At 41.3% G+C, this 22,326-nt stretch overlaps 1 protein-coding gene across 4 annotated transcripts in view; it reads left to right on the forward strand.

The window, feature by feature from the left end:
• CCDC149 (coiled-coil domain containing 149) overlaps positions 1–22,326 on the forward strand; it is a 146,264-nt gene that overhangs the window by 45,123 nt on the left and 78,815 nt on the right. For all 4 annotated transcript variants that reach the window (XM_043973068.1, XM_043973065.1, XM_043973066.1 and 1 more), the window contains exons 2-3: positions 10,394–10,555; positions 11,567–11,605. In XM_043973068.1, coding sequence (XP_043829003.1) covers positions 10,496–10,555; positions 11,567–11,605 — 99 coding nt within the window. In that variant the 5' untranslated portion in view covers positions 10,394–10,495. The remainder of the gene's footprint in view (positions 1–10,393; positions 10,556–11,566; positions 11,606–22,326) is intronic.

Here is a 22,326-nt window from a genome sequence, read left to right on the forward strand (position 1 = left end):
CTCTTAACGCTGGGAGGCAGGTACTGTTATGATACCTATTTTATAGTTGAGGAAACTGAGTCAAACAGGGGCTAAGTGACTTGTCACAGCTGGTGAGTGTCATTTAATTTTTGCTCTTTCGGACTCCAAGTCCAGGACTGTCTCCATCTACACCACTTAGCTGCCAAACACTGTGGTCTTAAATCATTGGGGATGCAAGGAAAGGCAAACAAACAAACAAAACCCTCAATCTCTGCCCTCAAAGAACTCCCATTATAATGGGGGAGACAAAATGCAAAAACTGGACATTCCAGATACACACATTGTAGACGGAAGGTAATCTTAGAAGGAAGGCACTAGCAAAGTGGGAGCATTGGACTTCGACTCAGAAGAGGTGGGTTAGAGTTCTGGTTTTGTTTCTTACATGTAACTTTGGGTGGGTTGCTGACGTTTTGTTTCTTCATCAATAAAATGGGAATGATAATTTAGCTTGGAAAGCTTATATTACAAGGTCATTGCAAGGACAAATAAGAAAACAGCCGTTGTGCACTTTGTCAAACTCGTTTTTGGGTGGTGGGTGAGGGTGGTTCAAGCCTGTGACTTCAGTGGAGTAAAGAGCTTCTTGTGTGAAAACTCCCTCCAGTTTGGCAACTTGTCTGTAGCTTGGAGTGTTGGAGAGTTACCAATGGCACCAAGAAGATTATAGGGTCATGGATTTAAAGCTAAAAGTGACCTTAGAAATCATCCAGTTCAGCGTCTATTTTTTTTTTTTTGATGAGGCAATTGGGGTTAAGTGACTTGCCCAGGGTCACACAGCTAGTAAGTGTGTCAAGTGTCTGAGGCCGGATCTGAACTCAGGTCCTCCTGAATCCAGGGCCGGTGCTCTATCCACTGTGCCACCTAGCTGCCCCTTCAATGTCTATTTTTTATGGGAGGAAACTGAAGACTAAAGAAATGAAGTTATTTGCCCACAGTCACCCAGGTCACAAATAAAAGAGTTTGGACTTAAACCTAGATCCTCTGCCTCCAAAGCTGGCTTGCTTGATCCTGCCTCTCTAGGGACTTGCAAATAATATGGCTAATGGGTATTATTGGCCATTTGGGCTACTGTTTTCCCAAACAACTTTTAGGTAATTTCTAGTGTTTCTAATTCAAACATACCTAACACCATATCACAGTCTCTTAACAAGGTGGAGGTCCTGGAAAATGGTGTTTCTTCAAACATGTCCAAGTGAGCACCACTGGACAACCCACGCCAAGTGTATGGATGACAACAAGATGCCCGAGCCTTTGTTTTCTGCACAGGGACAATGACTCATGAGGTGGACAGATGAAGTCCTACAAGGATGTGCTAAATCTTATCCAAAGCCAGGGAACACAGCTATAGATAGATGGGAAAACACCTGCAGGATCCGTTGCAGAACTGCTGACAGGTTGATGTTTGAGGTGGGATGGCTCAGTTTGACTGAAGCTAGTGATGATTTCTGAAGTCCAAAGATAGAGTCATAAATTATACACAGCTCCCCAGGCAGAGGCAACACACAGTGAATGTCTCAGCATAGGACTCATAAGATTTCAGAACTGGGAGGCACCATCCGGGTTTCTCATCTTACTTACAAAGGAGGAAATTGAAGGGCGGGATTTGCTTAAAGTCATAGAACTAGTCAGTGGGGCAGCTAGGTAGTGCAGTGGTTAGAGCACTGGCCCTGAAGTTGGAAGGACCTGAGTTCAAGTGTGACCTCAGACACTTACTGGCTGTGTGATCCTAGGCAAGTCAATTTCACCCAATTGCCTTAAATGTCTGGGGCCATCTCCAGTCATCCTCATTTATATCTTGCCACTGGACCCAGATGGCTCTGGAGGAGAGAGTGAGGCTGGTGACTTTGCACAGCCCTCCCTCACCTAAATCCAGTTCACTGCAAGTCATGACATCACCTTCCGATGTCATGGTCCTCTTCGAGAACTAAGGACAAACAGCAACAAGAACTAGTCAATGGCACAGCCAGGACTAGAATCCAGGTGTCCTGACTCAGTTGAGTATGTTTTCCATTCTTTGGTGCTACATATCTTTGGGTAATTTTGCTTTTGTTTGGAGAAGGGGGAAAAGAAGGGTTAGTAGTGCTCTTGGCCAGAGATGTGACTGGGAAAACCAGCGCTTGGGGGAAATTGGTATGAATGGGTTGTGCACAAGGTGGAACAGGTGGGACCCAGGTGAGAAATTCTGACTAAAGGTGCAGTGTGTGTGTGTGTGTGTGTGTGTGTGTGTGTGTGTGTGTGTGTGAAGGGGAGAGACTGTCCTCTTACCTAACCTCCATTGGCCCTAGACCCTACTGATTTGCCTTCCCTCCCTCCACCAATTTCATGGTCACACAATCTAATAGAATACTCTAAAGCACAGGAACAGGGATCTCCTAACAGTGGCAGGGAGGAAATACCCCACCCCCTGCCATTTCTGTGGCTGGAACAAAGCTCTAGCTTCCCCATCTTAGTTATGACTCTGCTTGTTGCAGATCAGGATTTTTAATACCACCTACTATCCTGTCAGGGTACCTGTTCCTTGTGTTTAGACTCATTTGATCAATGGTTTTCTGGCTAGCAGGACTTTTTAAGCATCCCATGAACATTTATTTCTGACTTTAACATCAGCCGAATAGGAGGTGCTGGAGGGAAGACTAAGATTACATAGAACAGAGACTTTTTTCTTGATATCAAAACCAGCTCTGACAGCTTCTTTATAGCAGCTTCTCTCTGTCAATGGATCATGCCCTCCAGTCGCAACCCTTCTCTTTACCTTCTGAAAAACCCAATTTTAATTCCATTTGTGACTAAGGACAGGAACAACCGGATGCTCATGCTTGAGCGAGCATGGAGACATATAGTTTTAGCAGGGTTATTGGCGGTAACTATCCACTGTAGAAAGAACACTGGACCTGGAGTTAGAAATGCTAAGGACAATAATAATAATAATGATGATACAGAGAACATAGAACCTGTGGTTTTCTTGGCATGAGAACATCTTCCCCCAGGGCAGACCAGTGTAGATCACAGCCTATCGAGAACTTCATCTTAGCTTCCTGAGGCTCAGAGATGTTGTGACTTTTCCATGGTAGCAGATTTAAGATTGGAATCTGGGTCTTCCTGACTCCAAGACCAGAACTCCTCCCATGCTATGCTGCTTAAATATCTAATAATACGCATTACCTCATTTGTAAAATGGGCATGGCACAAAACAGGATAGCCCAAAAGTCTTAGTGCAGCTTGAAGCTATTAAATCACTTAATAGATTTTATTTGTTTGTTTGCAGGGCAATGGGGGTTAAGTGACTTGCCCAGGGTCACACAGCTAGTAAGTGTCAAGTGTCTGAGGCCGGATTTGAACTCAGGTACTCCTGAATCCAGGGCCGGTGCTTTATCCACTGTGCTATCTAGCCACCCCTACTTAATAGATTTTAAATAGCTTACTATAATAGCTATTGAAGATTTAATAGGTTAACAAATGCACTAAGAGTTTTGGGACAGCCCCTAATTGTGATAACTGTCTCACAGGGTTGAAATGGGTTTAATCACTGGATCATAGGAGATTTAGAGCAGGCACGGACCTCAAAGTCCATCAAGTCCAACCTCCTTATGTTACAGATTGAGGAATTGATGTCTGGAAAAGTTAACTTGCTAATGTCACACAGATTGGTAAAGCTAGGTTTTAAACTCCCACTATTCTGATTCCAGATGGGGCATTCTTTGCACTCTATAGATGAAATGTTTGGAAAGGGGGCAGCTAGGTGGCACAGTGGATAAAGCACCGGCCCTGGATTCAGGAGGACCTGACTTCAAATGCAGCCTCAGACACTTGACATTTACTAGCTATGTGACCTTGGACAAGTCACTTAACCCTCATTGCCCAGGCCCCCCCCCCCAAAAAAAGAAAGAAATGTTTGGAAAGCAGGTCTGAACTAGACCCACGTCTCCTGGATATGAATCCATTTTCTTTTCCAATATATTTCATTCCTTTATAAGTTGAGAGGTTGGAGAGTAGAAAGGTCCAACCTTCAGGAGTCAAGAGAGCTGGGTTGAAATTCTTGCTCCAACTCTTTTACTTTTTGGATGACCAAGAGACTCAAGGATTGTGTCAGTGAGTGTTTTGGATGTTTCCCCATCTGTAAAATGGGAGTGATCAATAGTTTGCACTATTCCCAGGGCGGTTGTGGCAGAAATTCTTTGTAAAGCTTGTAGGCTCTGGAAATATGAATCTCCACAGCAGGAGTGATCAGGCTGGTTTTGCCATTCCTCTGGCTTTAAGGGTCCCCTGAGCTGAGCAGCTGCTTAAAGGGCTCCAAAGAAGCAAATGGCTGACCTGATGTTCAGTTCTCTGTAGACTCCAGGCTTGGTCAAAAGATGATTGTCATAGCCATGGTTAGGTTTGAGGGATTTTCCAAAGTATGGAAGGTATGCTGGTTGAGACCAGCATGAGGGCTAGGTTTTTCAGAGCAGTCGTTGCTAAGGAGGATCTCTGTGGCAATTCTGGTCCTCTACATTTGACAGGAAATTGTTGACAGGAAAGGAAATGTGTCGTTTTAGCTTCAATGAAATCTGCTGTTGTTTCAGACAAAGGAATCTCTCCTCTGGTTTCCACGCCCCCAGTTTCTTGCTCATTATTTTTATTAGGCTTTGAAATGTACATGATTGTTTGGCAAAATTCAATGCAAAAAAACCCCGGATAAAACCATAGTTAAAAACATTATTTTTAAAACACCTTTCTGTGGCGTAAACCCTGGCAACCCACAATTGGAGACACAGAGAGGTATTTTTTGTTTTTTGGTTTTTGAATGTAGCTTTTCCCCTGATTTGTCTTTGACTGTTGGGCTACTAATCAGCTTGAGGAAATCATTTTCCCTCCCTGGGCCTCAGATTCTTCATGTGTAAAGTGAGTGGGTAGACACCAGGTTATCACTAAGGTCCCTGCCAGCTCTAAGAATCTGTGAGATCTGTGACAACTCCTGATTTGATCTCTGCTCATGTAAATCTTTCTGGCGGCTCCTGGCTCCAGGAGTTAGGTGCACCAGCAATCAACCAATCCAGCAGTGACCCTTTAAAATGTCTTCAAAGAAAAAAGAAGAAAAGGAAAAAGAAAAGAAAGAAAAGAAATTTTAAAAAGAGAAGAAAAAATATCTTTGCTTCCCCCTCCCAGAAAGGTACTACCTGAAGAATTCTTTTAAGGGTCACCTTGTTCTTAACCTTAGTTTGTTTTCTGCTCAGAAAATGAACTTGCTATACAAACCCGAGTTGTTTATGTTATTGTTCTTATTTCAGTACTTCAAAGGTCCATGATTTTATTTGTCTGGGTTCTACCTCTCCTATTGTAGATCACACACCTTCTCTCTGCTTTTTCAAGTGGTCTTGGTGAGTTACTGTGGCCAAAAATTTTTCAGCCTTTGAACAACCTGGTAATGAACTCCTCCACAATCAACTAGGTCCTCAGGCAGATGATGCATTGCTGGACCTGCACTCCAGCCAACTTGTCAATTCAGCAAGCATTTATTAAATACCTACTGTATGCAGGCAAGCTATTTGTTGCTAAGCAAGATTTTTGTGGCTGCTTCCATCTTCTTTATTTCTTCTTATTAGTGAGAAAGGAAATGGGATGTACCTAGATGATGGGTATACCCAAGCAAATGGACCTTTTACTCATTGAGGGTACATTCTACTTGAATGGGGGAAGGGAATACTACAACATGTATATAAAACCTTTTCAGATTTGAAGGCTCTGATAGAACCCATGTTTCTCTAATCTAGCTTTCAAGAATCCACAAGCCCTTCCACACCATGATGAGATATATTGGTAGAACTACTACTATTTAATTTACTAACTTGTTAAAAATAACTCAGATTTCTAAGTTCCCAAGTCCACACAGTTAGGAAGTATCCAATTTAGGATTGGACCCAGGTCTCCTGACCTCTATGCTCTTTCTATTAAGCTGTGCTGCCTCTATTCCCCAAAGGAAATGAAGCTCAGAGATATCCTTGTATCAATGGTGGTGTTTACCTGAAAGCCTTGGCCAGGCACTGCCAGCTCTTTTAATAAAAGGCAAAAATGCTCTTTGCAACTCCCCCTTCTCCAGGGGTTGCAGTAAAAAGGTATTTTGATTAGCCCCTTCCTTGGCGTCATCATAGACTTATATCTGTCCTTAATGACAGGACAGTTTGATCTGAATTTTCTCAGTTCCTCATAAATCACGATCAATCAATCAGCAAGTATTTATTAAATGCCTGCATGGTGCCGGGCATTGTAAATTAGGGATGCTCCAACCTTTATTCTTCTCTGACGGGACAGCAGTATGCATCTAAACATAGCCTCTGCAATTTAACTGTCTCAGGCCCTCTCCTTCAGACCTCATCTAAGGTCCTAAGGCTTCTCAGTCTGGTTTTGTGACGTTGGAGGGAAAATGGAGAAATTCTAAAGAACAAAGGTTCTGAGTTTTTATTTTAAATAGTAATAATAAATACTGACAGAAACAGGCAGCAGGGCAGATCTGCAAATTGTCCGGGCATGACACATGTATATAATTTTCTCATTGAAATCCCAATGGTCCTTTTAGAACATGTAAGTTTACATTTTTAACACTTTTCTTGTGATATTTACTTGATGGGGATTTTTTCTCTTGAGGAGAAAAACAGGGCCGTTTTGTCGGCACAGAGATGATGCCAAAGACTCAGAATCCAGGACCTTTTAAGGCAGGATTCCAACCTCATTACTGCCGGGGATAAAATTCCTCCAAGGTGGAAGTGACCTCTCTCAGAGCTCAAATCCATCTCACAATTGTTTCTCCTGCCCCTTTGTTTTTCAAGCAAAGCAATTACTTTTTTTTATTTTAGAAAAAGAAGCTTGTGCTAATGTACAAAACCCTCCTTTTTCCTCTTTCATTTATTTGAAATGGAACTTAACAAAGTCAATTCCAAGCAAGTGCTCTCTCTGAGTAATGCTTTTTGTCCATAAAAACAGCATTGACTCAGGACGGTCAGGAAGTGCTGATGTGCTCTCTGGCTTTGTATGAGAGGCCGTAATGACAAAGTATTCATGTCAAAGTGTATAATGAAACTATAAATTGTTTTCATGAATGCTCGGAATTTGGTATTTTACAGGGCGAATTCAAAAGGTATTTAGTGCCACATTTCATATATGTGAATAACATCAAACTATGCAATATATTCAATAAACTTAAAGGTTGATGTGGGCTTACACTTTCAAGTGCCCGGGTTGATGAGTGTCAGGTGAGGTGGGGGTGGGGGAGGGCATCTATGGGAGGGAAGGAGGGAAGAAGGAAGGAAGGAAGGAAGAGGTATGGGGCGAGGAGCTATCCACCCGGCTTCACGAAGTAAGAAATCGAGTCAAGGGTACCAGAGAATTTGCAGAGAATTTGGAATATAGTTGAAAGAACTGATTTATGAAAATGAATCTCTGTGTTATGTGTGTGTGTGTGTGTGTGTGTGTGTGTGTGTATGAATTATGGAAGAAGTTGCAAATGTCGTTGCTGGGTGCTTAAAAGCGGAGGAGAAAAGCTATGCATGTAGAATACTATGTACTTCTCCTTGGCCCACTTGAAGGTGCTTCTCCTGGGTATTAAGGATAAGGTATAATCTGGGTTAGTACCTTAGCAGTGTTTTGTTTTAGAGGCAATAGGGGTTAAGTCCCTTCCTTGCCCAGGGTCACACAGCTAGTAAGCATTTGAGCCAAATTTGAACTCAGGTCCTCCTGATTCTAGGACTGGTGCTCTATCCACTGTGCCACCTAGCTGCCCCATTATTGGTGGTTTGAAAGAGATTATTGTGTAGGGAAAATGGCACTGGACTTGAATTTAAAAGATCTGGATTCAAGTTCCAATTTACTAGATGAATGAGCCAATAAACCAGAGCCTCGATTTCTTCCTCTGTAAAATGGAAATCATCTTTTCTATTCAATGAGTTCTGATGAGGGTCAAATGAGATAATGCAATCCTGGGAAGAACCCAGGATTTGGAGTTAAAGTACTTAGGTTTAAAGACCAGATTGATTCCATTATTACCTTCCCTCTGTTAATTATTTTCTATTTATCCTGTGTATAGCTTGCTATATGTTTGTTTGCGTGTTGTCTCCCTTGCCATTAGATTGTAAATTCCTTGAAGGCGGACACTGTCTTTTTCCTCTTTTTGTATCCCTAGCACTCAGCACAGTGCTTGGCACACAATAGGCACTTGATCAATATTGGGGCAGGCCGGTAGTACAGTGGATAGAGCATCAGACCTGGAGTCAGGAGGATCTGAGTTTAAATATGGCCTGAGACATTTACTAGCTGAGTGATCCATTTCCTCATTTCCATTTCCAATATGAACTGGAAAAAGAAATGGCAAGCCACTCCAGTATTTTTGCCTAGAAACCCCCAAACGGGGTCACAAAGAGTCAGACATGACTGAAATGACAGAATTACAACAACAACAAAAATAAATGTTAATTGAATTTAATTGAATTGTTTGTCATTAGGCAAGTGACATTTCTCTTTGGGTCTCACTATCCTCTTCCACATAATACGGGGCTTGAATTATATATCTTTTTTGGGGGGGGGCAATGAGGGTTAAGTGACTTGCCCAGGGTCACACAGCTAGTAAGTGGCAAGTGTCTGAGGCCGGATTTGAACCCAGGTACTCCTGAATCCAGGGCCAGTGCTTTATCCACTGTGTCACCTAGCTGCCCTGAACTATATAATCTTGTTTTTTTGTGGGGGTTTTTTGCTAGGCAATGGGGGTTAAGTGACTTGCCCAGGGTCACACAGTTAGTAAGTGTCAAGTGTCTGAGGCTGGATTTGAACTCAGGTACTCCTGAATCCAGGGCCGGTGCTTTATCCACTGCGCCACCTAGCTGTCCCCCATATAATCTTTAAAGGTATTTTCCATGTATATAAACAATGACCCTATTTGTGTCCAAGTGCTATGAAACAGTAAAACCCTAAATAAATGTTATTATTTTTATTTGTGATCTCATTCAGTTTCTTTTCTTCAGTTGTCCTCACACAGTGCTCAGCCCATAGTAAGCATTTAATAAATGCTCTTCCATTCTATTCCATTTCGATACTCATTAGCTGTGTGATCCTGGTCAAGTAGCCTAAACTTTGTTTCAGCCTTAGTTTTCTTATCTATAAAATGGAGAGAATTAGGGAGAGCCCCTTAAATCTCAAGGCTGCCCATTCCTTCCAGACAGTCCTCATTGAAAATCTACCTTTCAGGGGCAGCTAGGTGGCACAGTAGATAGAGCACCGGCCTTGGAGTAATGAATACCTGAGTTCAAATCCGGCCTCAGACACTTAACACTTACTAGCTGTGTGACCCTAGGCAAGTCACTTAACCCTAATTGCCTCACTAAAAAAAAAAAAAAAGAAAGAAAGAAAACCTATCTTTTATCAGCTTCTACTTAGTTCTGTCTTCTGGGGCCAAATAGATTTAGTCTAATTCTGGTCCTATATGACAACCCTTCTGATACTAAAAGTTAGTTCAAATGTGGCTTCTCTGACTCTCCCTTTTATTTAAGCTGGAACCTTCCTAGTTCTTTCAGTTGGTATTTGTATAACCTGGTTTCCCAGTCCCATTGTCATCTTAGTCACTCTCCTCTGTTACCATCTCTCTAATCTGTTACCATCTTTATTAAAAAATAGCATTCACACAGTTCTCCATGTTGTCTGGCCAGGACAGAATACAACAAAACTACCACCGCCCCAGTTTTAGGAAACATGTCTCTATGAATACATTTTAAGATTGAATTTTTGTTTGTTTGGTTTTTGACTGGCAAAATATTGATCCCAGAATGCAGAGTTGTAACTAGTTATTTTTACAACTTGGGCGAGCAGCATGAAAAATGGTGCCTTCAGATCAGTTGGGGGAGTAGGCATGGTTCAGTAGAGAGCCTAGAATGTCACAAGGCTATTGCTAGGGAGGCTTAGAAGAGGGCAGGGCTAGGATGGGGAGCAGCTTGTTTGAGATGTGGCCACCAGGGAATACACAAGCATGTGGTAGCTTCCTGTTATGATTATTTCTAACTTGGTGCTACACTCAGTTGTTTTTTGTTTGTTTGTTTGTTTTGTTTTTGTTTTTTTGGTAAGGCAATTGGGGTTAAGTGACTTGCCCAGGATCACACAGCTAGTAAGTGTTAAGTGTCTGAGGCCGGATTTGAACTCAGGTCCTCCTGACTCCAGGGCCGGTGCTCCATCCACTGCGCCACCTAGCTGCCCCCTACACTCAGTTGTTTTTAAGCTGCCAAAGAACTAAAAGCGTGATTAGTGCCTTTCTAGTAGCTGGCTTTTTGGGCCACTGCTCCAGCTACTCCGCCTTAGTTATGACTTTGCCAGAATGCTAAAAGATCTCCAACTAGTCTTCTGGTTTTGTTTGCTTTTACAGTATCTGGTGTGCAAAAGGAAGCTAGAAAGTAAAAAGGAAGCATTGCTGATCCTTTCCAAGGAGTTGGATACGTGTCAACAGGAGAGAGACCAGTACAAACTCATGGCCAATCAGCTTCGGGAGCGACACCAGTCCCTGAAAAAGAAATACCGAGAGCTGATTGTACGTAGTTACTTTGCAAATTGCCTATTCACCTGGGTAAGAAATCAAACCAGTCTGTGAAGTGAAGTGCAATCTTTGGGAGAATCAACTTGTCAGAGGAGCATTAGCTGGCTTGCTTCTGTTTGTGCAATGGTTGCAACCTTTTTTTTTTTTTAAACATGTTGCTAACAGCATTGATATTAATTGCCCAGCTGTGCAGTAGTCATTGCATTGTCTTAGAGAGGGAGGCAGCTTGTTTGCAAAGATTTTTTTTTTTCTGGAAAATGTATCTGATTGAAATCTGGACTTTGGCACCTTTTAATGGTGGGGGCTAGGCTCCTGGAGCACAGTCATCCATAGGATGAAAGGAGCCCTTTCTTTTAAAACAATAATTTGGGTGGTATTGACTTTTCCAACCATTTCAGTTCTTAAAATCAACAAAAAATAAAGCATCCCTCCCCCTTCCCATTTCCACAAAATCTTTTGATGTTGTTCATTTAAAATGAGGCCTTAACCTGAATGAGACAGTGTTGCAAAGTCAGAAACACATCTGGAGTGAGCAGCCCTAGATTCCAATTCCAGCTTTGTTCCTTATCTGAATAATATTCCCATTACTGTTCTCTCATTACCTCCCAGGACCTAAGGCACCTTATCTCTAGTATGAGGAGGAGGCTGGTCTTTAAAATAATTTAAAATTCTAAATTCTTATGACTCTATGAATGGAACTATAAGTTCAGTTCAGAGAATATTTTGACTCCTTTGCTTAGTTCTTATTCATTAGTTTTTCAAGCTTTATTGCTTTTGTTCGAATTGGAACCAGTTCCCTGGAGTTCTGGGTATTTTAAAGGTACCTTTGTTTCAATTCACGTTGTTTAGTTGAGGGGATAAAAAGAATGGTTGGGCTAGGTTTGAAGCTCAGCAAATGAGTGTAGGCTTTGTTTTAGTCTTTTGTTCCTATCCTGCCTGTCATATATGTTAGTTGTTTTTTTAAAATGCATTTTAAAAAGTGAAATGTACTTTGTTTCTTTGTAGGATGGAGACCCATCAATTCCGCCTGAAAGGAGGAAACAGGTAGGATTTCTTTCTGTTTCTTTGGCTAGTCTCATCTCAAAGTATCAGTTCCTAAGAACAAGAATTATTTTTTTAAATTAAGTTTTATTGCTGCTATTTGTTTTTATAATAGTCATTTCCAGATACATCATTTTTTCCCACCTTCCTCTCAAATCACTCCAAGAATGGAATCTTCCCTGGTAGCAAAGAAATTAGTTGAGCACCAACAAGTAATGGTGTATGCAATGTCCTCCTGCCAATCTGCCTATGAAGATGTGTAACTATGGGTGGGTGATGAGGACTTCTCCCCAGGATGCAGAATTTAGAAGGGTGGCCTCTTGTAGTATAGAAGCTACAGTGCTTAGGACACAACTAGTTAGCAAGGGAAATTAGGTTAAATCAGGAGCTATCAGGGATTTGGCTGGGCTGAGGTCTTCCCTTGGGTCCCAGGGTCTCTACGATATCCATTCCCCACTCCCAGCTGAGGGTGTGCTTCATTTTCCTGGCCCTACATGTGATTTATAGTATTTCCTGAAGGCATGACAGTTCTTGCTTATGGCTCTGAAGGTCTGCCCTGATATCCAGGACTTAAGTTGGGCTGTTTTAGTTCTCCTTTTAATAGAACATCAAGTATTGAGACTAGGGGGTTATCTTTATCTTTTTATAGAGGGGAAGTTACTTTTCATCTTCCCAAAGCTTTGGCGGGGCATAGGATAAAGCAGGGGAGGTTGTCAGGGACAGGAGGGTTGGGATGTGAAGTCTTTAAGATGGGAAAGCTGCTGACATTGGAGTCCCTGTGCAGATGTGTACACGGGGACATCGTTGAGGGGATGCTAACGGTAGCCCTTGCTGCTGCTGTCACTGCTTCAGTTTCTCTCCATGAGGGGAATGATAAACTTCCTGGAGGTGGTCATAGTAGCGATGTTGAACATCTGGCTGGGTGAGGCTTTCAAGGCTACTAGTAAAAACATAAGGTGCTCTTTAGAGACCACACCATTATGGTCATCTTACTGGCTATGCTTGAGGAGGCTGGCACACAGACTCAGGTTTATAAAAAACCTCGTCTTGGAGGGGACCTTAGACCTAATTCAGGCTTCTCATTTTACAGATGAGGAAACAGGCCCAGGGAGGTTAAATGACTTCTAGGCAATAAGTGGTACAGTGAGACTTCCGGGCGAGGGCCTCTGACTCCAAATTCAGTATTCTTCCCTCCATTCAAGTTGGTTATAAGGCAATGCAATGTGTCTAGTGGCATATTTCTTGGTACCTCTTTGAACTGCTTTCTTGAGGTAGACTTCAATGTATGTGGATTTTCACTTTCACTGAGCTGAATGACGCTTCATTTATAGTCTGGTATTCTGGTTGAGAAAGGAAAACTCTGTACCTGGTTATGGGGTGGGGGGTGAGGGCTGTCAGGATATTGCTAAATAAGTGGATAGAAATTAGGGGGGCGCGGCTAGGTGTCACAGTGGATAGAGCACCGGCCCTGGAGTCAGGAGGACCTGAGTTCAAATCTGACCTCAGACACTTAACACTTACTAGCTATGTGACCCTGGGCAAGTCACTTAACCCCAATTGCCTCACAAAAAAAAAAAAGAAAGAAAGAAATTAGAGGTTTTCTGGATTTTTTTCACAGCTTTTGTGACTAGATTGTGTCATGATTTAATTCTAAAATTCCACCTAACCCAGAATGGTAAAACTGTCTATATATATACTAATTAGGGCAGCCAGGTGATGTAGGGTATAGAATGCCAGGTCTATAGTCAGGAAGATGAGTCTTCCTGAGTTCAAATCTGGCCTCAGATAATTGGCAGATCACTCAACCCTGAATACCTCAGTTTCCTCATCTGTAAAATGAGCTGGAAAAGGAAGTGGCAAACCATTCTACTATCTTTGCCAAGAAAACCCCAAATGGGATTGTGAAGAAGACTGACTACAACAACAACAAAAACCCGCATTAATTAATCTTTTGTAAATTGCTGTCCTTGGCACTTTATGCAAAGTAAAAGATGTGATCTGCTCTCTAGGGGCTTATAGTCTTAGGTAGAATAGACGCTATAGCGAGGATGGCCAAATAAAAAGGTATTTTTATTCCCCTGAACTACAGATCAGGGTCCATGATTCCTTCTCATACTTGCTATCTCCACCCCCCTCCAATAGCACTTTTCTTTTATGATTATTTTATGTCATTCATAATTTGGTCCGAGGTGCAAGAGGATTTGCCATGGTATTAGCTTGAACTTCCCTGCAAAATTATCTGGGTGGATGGGAATGAATTGTTTAACATTAGAATCCTCAATCTCGAATTGCTCGGGTTGTTTTCTGTGACTCCCGATAGTAGTCTTCCCTCTGATTTAGTATATTTACACTTCGTTAGTATTCATGAAGCAGTTTTACAGTTTTTGGTGGGTTTGCATTCCATGACTTTATAATAAAAAATTTGCATTAACCGGAGAGAATCTGGTGAATTTCACTCAGGTTTTCCTGCATCTTTATGAGCCTAGAAGCATAGAATAGCTATATGAGATACTGCCTCTATGGTTGTGAAGTTGGTGTTTCATTCCCTGCTTTGTAATGCTTGCTTTTTTTGGTGTGGTGCTTACTAATTGACCTTGATACTCCACAAACACTGGTTTAGTCAATGTTCTGGGCTAAACATGGTCTCTGGAAGGCCCTCTGCTTAACAGATAGTTGGAAAAGTGACCTCAGCATTTGGAGAAGAGGAGAATAATAGAGAGAACCTACATTCTCATTCCGTTTTAGAAGGTTAGGTGGTGTTTTTTTCTGTTGTTATACCAAAGATCTTTTTTTTTTTTTTTTTTGCGGGGCAATGGGGGTTAAGTGACTTGCCTAGGGTCACACAGCTGGTAAGTGTCAAGTGTCTGAGGCCGGATTTGAACTCAGGTACTCCTGAATCCAGGGCCGGTGCTTTATTCACTGCGCCACCTAGCCGCCCCACCAAAGATCTTTTTACCTGAAACAGTAGGGGGAAATACTGATCCCGAACTACATTTCTAGATGCCTGCTATAATGAAACTCTTCATTTTGCCCAAAGCAAGCACTTATTTATTTATTTATGTTTTGAGCGAGAGGTACAGCAGGGGACTGGAGGTGAAAAGGAAGAGACAATTATTCACTAAACTTTTTCATCAACCAGACCGGGGGGGGGGGGGGTAGAAACATGCCCCTTGACCTCTAGTCTCATGGATCATATTACATGTTTATCCCAAAGGCAAAACACAAAGTGGAGTATTTACCCCTCCAGCTGCAGAACACATATGCACACGTTATATAAGGAAGGCACTCAGCTAGCCAACTTGAGACACTCACCTGCAAAGCTCATAATTTATGTACATGTAGAATCCCAAGCTGTCGGTGCTAGGAAAGGGGAAGATGGAACATCCCGTTGGCTTTTTTGTCTGTGCATTAGCATCCTCTGTGTGTTTCAGAATAAGAGATGATATATAGGATCCTGTGTAATTCATGTCATAAGAGAAGGCCTACCTAGCACCTGTAGATTATTTCAATTCAGTATCATATTCCAGAGTGATAAAATTCCCCCCTAACACTTGAGCTTCTTCTTATTTTTTTTTTAATTTTGGGGCGGGTCAATGAGGGTTAAATGACTTGCCCAGGGTCACACAGCTAGTAAGTGTCAAGTGTCTGAATGAGGTCGAATTTGAACTCGGGTCCTCCTGAATCCAGAGCTGGCGCTTTATCCACTGTGCCACCTAGCTTCCCCATATACTTGAACTTCTTAAAGAGCTTCCATATATATTATTTCATTGGAGTATGGAAACAACCCTGCAAGAAAATCAGGGAAAGTATTGTTATCACCCCCATTTCACGAATTCTACTATTCAGACCCAGAGAAGTTAAGGGACTTAGCTATGGTCACTCAGCTAGTTAATGGCAAAGGTTAGACTAGAACCCAGATTTCCTGACCCCTAGTTTGCTAGTCTTCCTGCTACAATATACTGCATTACATGCAATTCAGTTCTATTCAAGTGTTTCTTAAATGCCTAGTACATGTCAGGCATTGTTCTAAGAACAGAGATATAATGACAAGAAGAAAATAACCCCTGGAGTAGCTTACTGGGAGAAAAGAACACGTACACAGGTGAATAAAGACAATGCACACATATGTGTGCACATGCATACACACACAAATTCAAATTATGAAATGTTTATGTGTTGTTTTTCCCAACCTCCTCTGAGAACACCCCAAAGGTTCTGTTTTTCTCCTTGTAGTTCTGGTATTAGTGTTGTCTAGCCTTTGGGGGAGGGGTAAGTTAGAGTTCTTTTTAAATTGTTTGGTTTTCAATGGTTACTTATTTATTATAAGACCTGTGAAGAAATCAGAACAGTAGTTTCCCTAATAGCTTGTCAAGGGATATTGGCACAAAAAATTTCCCCTTGATACATACTCCAGATGGAACTATTTGCAGGGATTAGATTTGGAATTTTTTTGTATTTGTAGTGAGATGCCACCAGATGATCTCGAAAAGACCCTTGGAAGGAACAAAGTTCTTTCTTCTAAAGAAGCAGTTTCCCCAAAAGAGACAAAAGAGAATTTAAATCATCTTCAGTTAATGTTCTTGTGAAATCAGAGTGAAGCCCTTTGGAAAGTTTTCCCTGTGCAAACTAATCATTGGACAAGAAGCTGTACAATCCTTTAAGATCTCCCCTCCACCCCGTTTTTAAATTACAGCAGCTAAATCATGAGAAAGTGTTCCTTCTAGTTTCTTAGCTGAGATGCCGTTCTAGTCAGGTTCAGGATTTCAAGGAACAGATACAACACTTCACTTTGAGTTGATGGAACTATAAAGATTATTGATGATATGCAAACCAATTGGACATGTGGTAAGAGCAAAGGACAACCAATCAATGGCTATTCCACTGGTATTCTTCTAATTTCAGGAGAAAATAAAGAAGGCCCCTGGCATATTGATTGGATTGTCTTTGGCAAACTGATGGAAAGACATGGACAAGAGTTATCCCAAAGGCAAAACACAAAGTGGAGTATTTACCCCTCCAGCTGTAGAACACATATGCACACGTTATATAAGGAAGGCAACTGTTGTTATTATTAATAATGATATTATAGCATTTGTTTGGGTTATTGATGGGTTATTATATACATTGTCAGAAGAAATATCTACTTAAGTGATCTCAGACATCAGTCTGAGTCCTCATTCATACACAAAGAAGATGTGCCCCATCTCATTACCTTCATGGATCCCTGCATTGACCTGGTTTGAGGAAGTTCAACACAAGCACCTGGCCCTCTTTAGGTAATAGACTAGTTCTGAGTGGCCCACATCTGTTAAGGGTTATATGGTTTTATACCAAATTGAGGCTCAAAGGGAATTTGATCCTCTTGCCAACGAATCAATCTAGGGTAATTTCTGAGTTTCAGTAAGTTTCAAGTAACTTTGAAAATCCCAATTATTTACTAGCTGTGTGACCCTGTGCAAGTCACTTAACCCCAATTGCCTTACCAAAAAAAGAAAGAAAGAAAGAAAATGCCAATTACGAATAGGTCTGATAAGATGAAACATTGGGGTTGGTGGAATTCCCATGGAGTCAGGGACTGAACTCGGAGATTTTCTTCACTCACTCTAGCTGGTTCTGAGTATCTTCTTTCCTCTTCTAACCAGCCTACTTCATATGCTTCAAACATAGCAGAATTCATTTATTAAGTGCTGAATATGTATATAGTATTGTGCTAAGTTAGGACTAGGGAAGATACAAAATTTAGGTAAAACATGATCCCTGCTGTCAAGGAAGCTACATTTTATCATGAGGATAAGACCCTAACCCCAGAAGTAATAATACAGCCTGCATAAAATGTGTATTCAAGAGTTTGGGAACAAATGACCATTCAGGATCTGAGATAGAATAGTTTGTGCCATAAGAAATGATGAAAGCAATGGTTTCAATGAACCTTTGAAAGATTTGTATGAAGTGATGCAGAGAGAAGTAAGTAGAACCAGGAGAACCATATGTACAGTAATGACTGTATTCTTTGTATAACAACTTTGAAAGACTTAAGAACTATGATCAACACAATGACCAACAATGATTCTGGAAGACCAGGGATAAAGCCTACCTCCTGACAGGGAAGCAGTGGACTGCAGGTACAAAATGAACCATAGCTATTTTTTGAATATGACCAGTGCTAGAATTTGTGTTGCTTGATTATCAATATTTGTTATGTGGATTTTGTTGTTTCAGTGGTAGGAGTAGAGTAGAAAGGAGAGAAGATACATTTTTGTTAATGGAAAAAAATTTTAATTTGGATAATAAACATTTTAATTTAAAGTTTTGAGTTCCCAATTCTATCCTTCTTTCCCTCCCTCCCCTTTCTCCTTCCCTGAGGTGGTAAGCAATCAGATATAGATTATACATGTGCAATTATATAAAACATTACCATCCTAGTCATTTTGTATAAGAAAACATGAATAAAAGAAAAAATGAAAGAAAGTGAAAAATAGCATGCTTCAATCTATGTTCAATCAATATCAGTTCTTTCTTTGGAGGTGTATGATATGCTTCATCCTTAGTCCTTTGGGATTATCTTGGATCAATGTGTTGTTGAGAATAGTTGTTACTTGCAGTTCATTAAACAATATTGCTGTCGTTGTGTCCAATGTTCTCCTGGTTCTGCTCACTTCACTATACATCAGTTCATACAAGTCTTTCCAGGCCTTTCTGAGATAGTTCTGCTTGTCATTTTTATAGCACAATAATATTCCATCACAATCATATACCACAGCTTGTTTAGCGATTCCCCGGTTGATCATCATTCCTTTGGTTTCCAATTCTTAGCCACTACAAAAAGAGCTGCTATAAATATTTTTTCTGCAAATAGGCCTTTTTCTCTTTTTGGAATGTCTTTGGGATTTAAACCTACCAGTGAAAAATAAAATTTAATTTAAAAACTAGAGCGTGAATAGGTAGGTGAGATAATTTAGGTTCAAGACAGGCAGGTACAAAACGAGACATTCTTAGAACATCTGACAATTGACAAAAGGAGATTTACTTAGCCATAGCAGGGAAAAGATATGTGGAACAAGAAAAGGAAAAAAGATATCCAGCAAGGATATAGTATTTGATTCATTTGGGTGCAGCCCTCATGACTTTGCTGCCCAAGGTGGTCAGCTGGCCAGAAGCCTGAGGAAAGAACCAGATGGCACCTCGTACCCTGGGCTTTTGTGGGGGTGTTTTGTACCTAGAACAACAGGAAGTACTTTTAACAGACCTTTGGATCCTGAGCCAATGAAGTCTCAAGGATAGTTTCAAAACCTTTTAAGGAAAAACTAGCTTAGCTTTAAAAAGTCAGGATCTAAGGATTTTATTTCTCTCCCAATAGGAGTTTCACAGGCAAAGATGGGAAGGGAGGGCTTTCTAGGAATAGGGAATAACCTGAAAAGGGGGACAGAGGAAGGAAAATACAGGGCATACTTCCCATCCCATAGTATGTTTCCATGTAACTTTAAGCTGGTCCTTAAAGGAACCCAAGAAAAGATGGAAAGGAAGGGTACCTGTCTGTGGAGGTCCTTGAGTTCCCAGCAGAGAAGTTCCATTAGAATAACTATAGAGAAATCAGGAAACTGATTCAATCCTTTTTGATTTGGGGTGTGTGTGTGTGTGGCGGGGGAAGACCTTTTCTCTCAGTAATAATGCCAACTCACATTTCAATTGGTCTTTGACATTTACAGTTTTTCTCAAAATAACCCTGTGAGGCAAGTAGCACAAATAATTTTATTTCCGTTTTACATATGTGGAAACTCATGCTCAGGGAAGTTAGGGGGTTGTCCAGACAGCAAGCATCCAAACTAGGACTTGATTCTGAGTCTAGTGATTTTCCCCCTACGCCATGAAAAGACCTCAGTTATGATTTCACTTCTGTGTCTAGTTCAGAATAATAGTGGCTTTGTTTCTGAGTGCTAATTTGATGTGCAAAACCAAAAACAACTCCTCAGACATCTATTGATTTGAGATGGTTGTGTTCCTGGTACTTTGAACCAAAACCACAAGGGAGCATTTTGCCCTGATGAGGTCCCAGGAATAGGGGCATATAAAAATGTAAGTAATTAGAATCATACTAGAGTTGAACTTATCCTCAAGGAAATGGGGGGAGATCCTAGGGTCCTGCCAACTGTGACAGTTACAGATAATTTGGCCAAACCCTAGGTGGTTCTTTCTTGCCCTTCTTTGTGATATTCCTTTTCTTCCTTCTTTCTTCCTTCCCTTCCCTTCCCTTCCCTTGCCTTGCCTTGCCTTGCCTTGCCTTGCCTTGCCTTGCCTTGCCTTGCCTTGCCTTGCTTTCCCTTCCCTTGCCTTTCCTTCCTTTCCCTTCCCTTCCCTTGCCTTGCCTTGCCTTGCCTTCCCTTCCCTTGCTTTCCCTTCTCTTACCTTTCCTTCCCTTGCCTTCCCTTGCCTTGCCTTGCCTTGCCTTCCCTTGCCTTCCCTTGCCTTCTCTCCCCTTCCTTCCTTTTCTTTCCTTCCTTTTCTTTTTAATTGCCTAATAAGGTAGTGAGTTCCAAATTATTTGCAGCCTTCAAGTGGAGACTGGATAACTGGTTGTCTGGGATGTTGCAGAGAAGATCCTTTGTTTAGTGTTAGGCTGTATGAGATAACCTTTAATATCCCAACAAACACAAGACTGTTTATGCCCGGATATAGCTTAGAGTACATTGCAGGGGAGATGATGAATTAATGCACATGACCCAACTAGACAATAGTAAAGGACTGACATTTACATCAAGTGCTAAGCATTATGTTCAAGGTCAACATTAAAAAAAAGAAGACGTGATTGGGGGCAGCTATGTGGCACAATGGAAAGAGTCAAGAGGGCCTGAGCTCAAATCCGACTTCAGACACTTGACACTTGGTAGCCTTGTGACCCTGAGCAAGTCACTTAATCCCATTGCTTCTCCCCATGTGATTCTGTTCTAATAGAACAGACTGTGTGCTGGGGTGTTGAACACTGGTCCAGCAGGACTAACACTTGGCTTTAACATTTTGTAGCTGTGTGATCCTAATCCAGTCACTTCATCTGTCTGAGCCTCAGCTCCCTCAGCTGTTAAATGAGGGTCATGAGGAAAAAAGTACTTTGCAAACCATGAAGTGCCACATAAAGGATGTTAATAATACTGGCTGTCTTTGTGATTGAAATTCTACAATGAGAGGTTTGTTCTTTTGGGTCTAGAAGACTTTGTCTTCTTAGCTCCCTGTAAAAGGAGTCACACTTTCTCTGTCATTAGCAGGGATTGCATTCTGGGGACTATTAACTGCCTTGGGAATTGAGTACAGGATATATGCTTCTGAAGGGAAAGGGCTAGAATGGTGGGATGGAGGGCGGAGTGCCTGGTAGAACTGGGAAAATAAGCTTCAGACCTGTGTCCTAGTTTTGCTCATGGCCAGCCTGGAAGGAATTGTCCAACTGCAAGGCCTAGAATAGGTAACAATTTTCCTTCCCTATCATAGATTCCAAGCTGAAAATGGCCTCCAAACAAATGCTATAATATCATTATTAATAATAACAACAGCAACAATAGCCTTGCTATATCACTTTAAAATCTGCAAGGTGCTTCACATATAATGACTCATTGGATCCTCTCAGTAGTTCTTTAAAGTAGGTACTGCAGGTATTTTTATCCCCATTTTGCAGATGAGAAAACAGAATCTTAGAGAAGGAGAAAAAACAACAAACTCACATATGGTCTTATGAACAAAGGCTCTGAAGTGAGTCATTCAGGGTCACTTCATTGGTAAGAGTCAGTGACAGGATTTAGAACTAACCCTCCCTGACTCTAAATCCTGCATTCTATCCACTACACCCCAATGATATTGAGGAATTATGTATTCTCCCCCCTTTATTTTATACACCAGGAAACTGAGTCCCAAGGGGATGAAGAGATTTGCCCACTGTCACACAGGTCCTGAGTGTCCGGAGTCAGTATCTGAACTTAGCCAAAGTCACATTCCCTCCCACCCCGCCACAATTTGTCTTTCCATGGTCTAGCAGTGTTTCCTATGAAGAAGAGGCTCTCCAATTAGCGGCTTATTAAGCCACCATTTCAATAGAGAAAACACCCCACCCATTCATTTACAAGAGTGCATCTAGACGCATGGTAGGGTAGGCTTCTGGTGCACGTGCAAAAATAAATAAATAAGTTTCAATGTAAAAAATAAAGAAATGAGCCTGCCCCAGTACTAGAGGTCATATGTTGGCAGTTACTGTGAATAGGAGGTCTTTGCTAAGCAAAGCAAGTTTTTCTATATGACTATTAGCACAGGCGCTGCCACTTCCATACAAAAAAGCAGTGGAGGAGAAATTGCAATTAAATATCCTATCAATCACACCTCTCCATCAACTGTACTTGATGTTTCATCAAACATTCCCTCCCCTCACCCCATTCTAGCTTAATCTAGCTCTTTTCTTGATTGAAGGTGTGGATTTAAAGAGCCCAGAACAACAATCTTTATAAACATGCAGTTCAGCACTATTTTCCATATTTGGCTTTTATAATTATTAATGGGCTTTCTACTTTGATTACCTCTTCTTCAGGAGCCATCTAGTTCCAGTGAGAGTTTGTCTTTCTTTTCCCTATAAGTCCTGTCCTGATTTACCTGCCTACAAATTGGGAAGTTGGCTACATGGGCTGTGTGGGTAGACATCATTTTTTTTTACAGCCATGAGAGAAGCAGGATCACTTTTTTCCCCCCTGTGG

The sequence above is a fragment of the Dromiciops gliroides genome, chromosome 6, assembly GCF_019393635.1.
Source record: "Dromiciops gliroides isolate mDroGli1 chromosome 6, mDroGli1.pri, whole genome shotgun sequence".
In the NCBI taxonomy this organism is placed as follows: domain Eukaryota; kingdom Metazoa; phylum Chordata; class Mammalia; order Microbiotheria; family Microbiotheriidae; genus Dromiciops; species Dromiciops gliroides.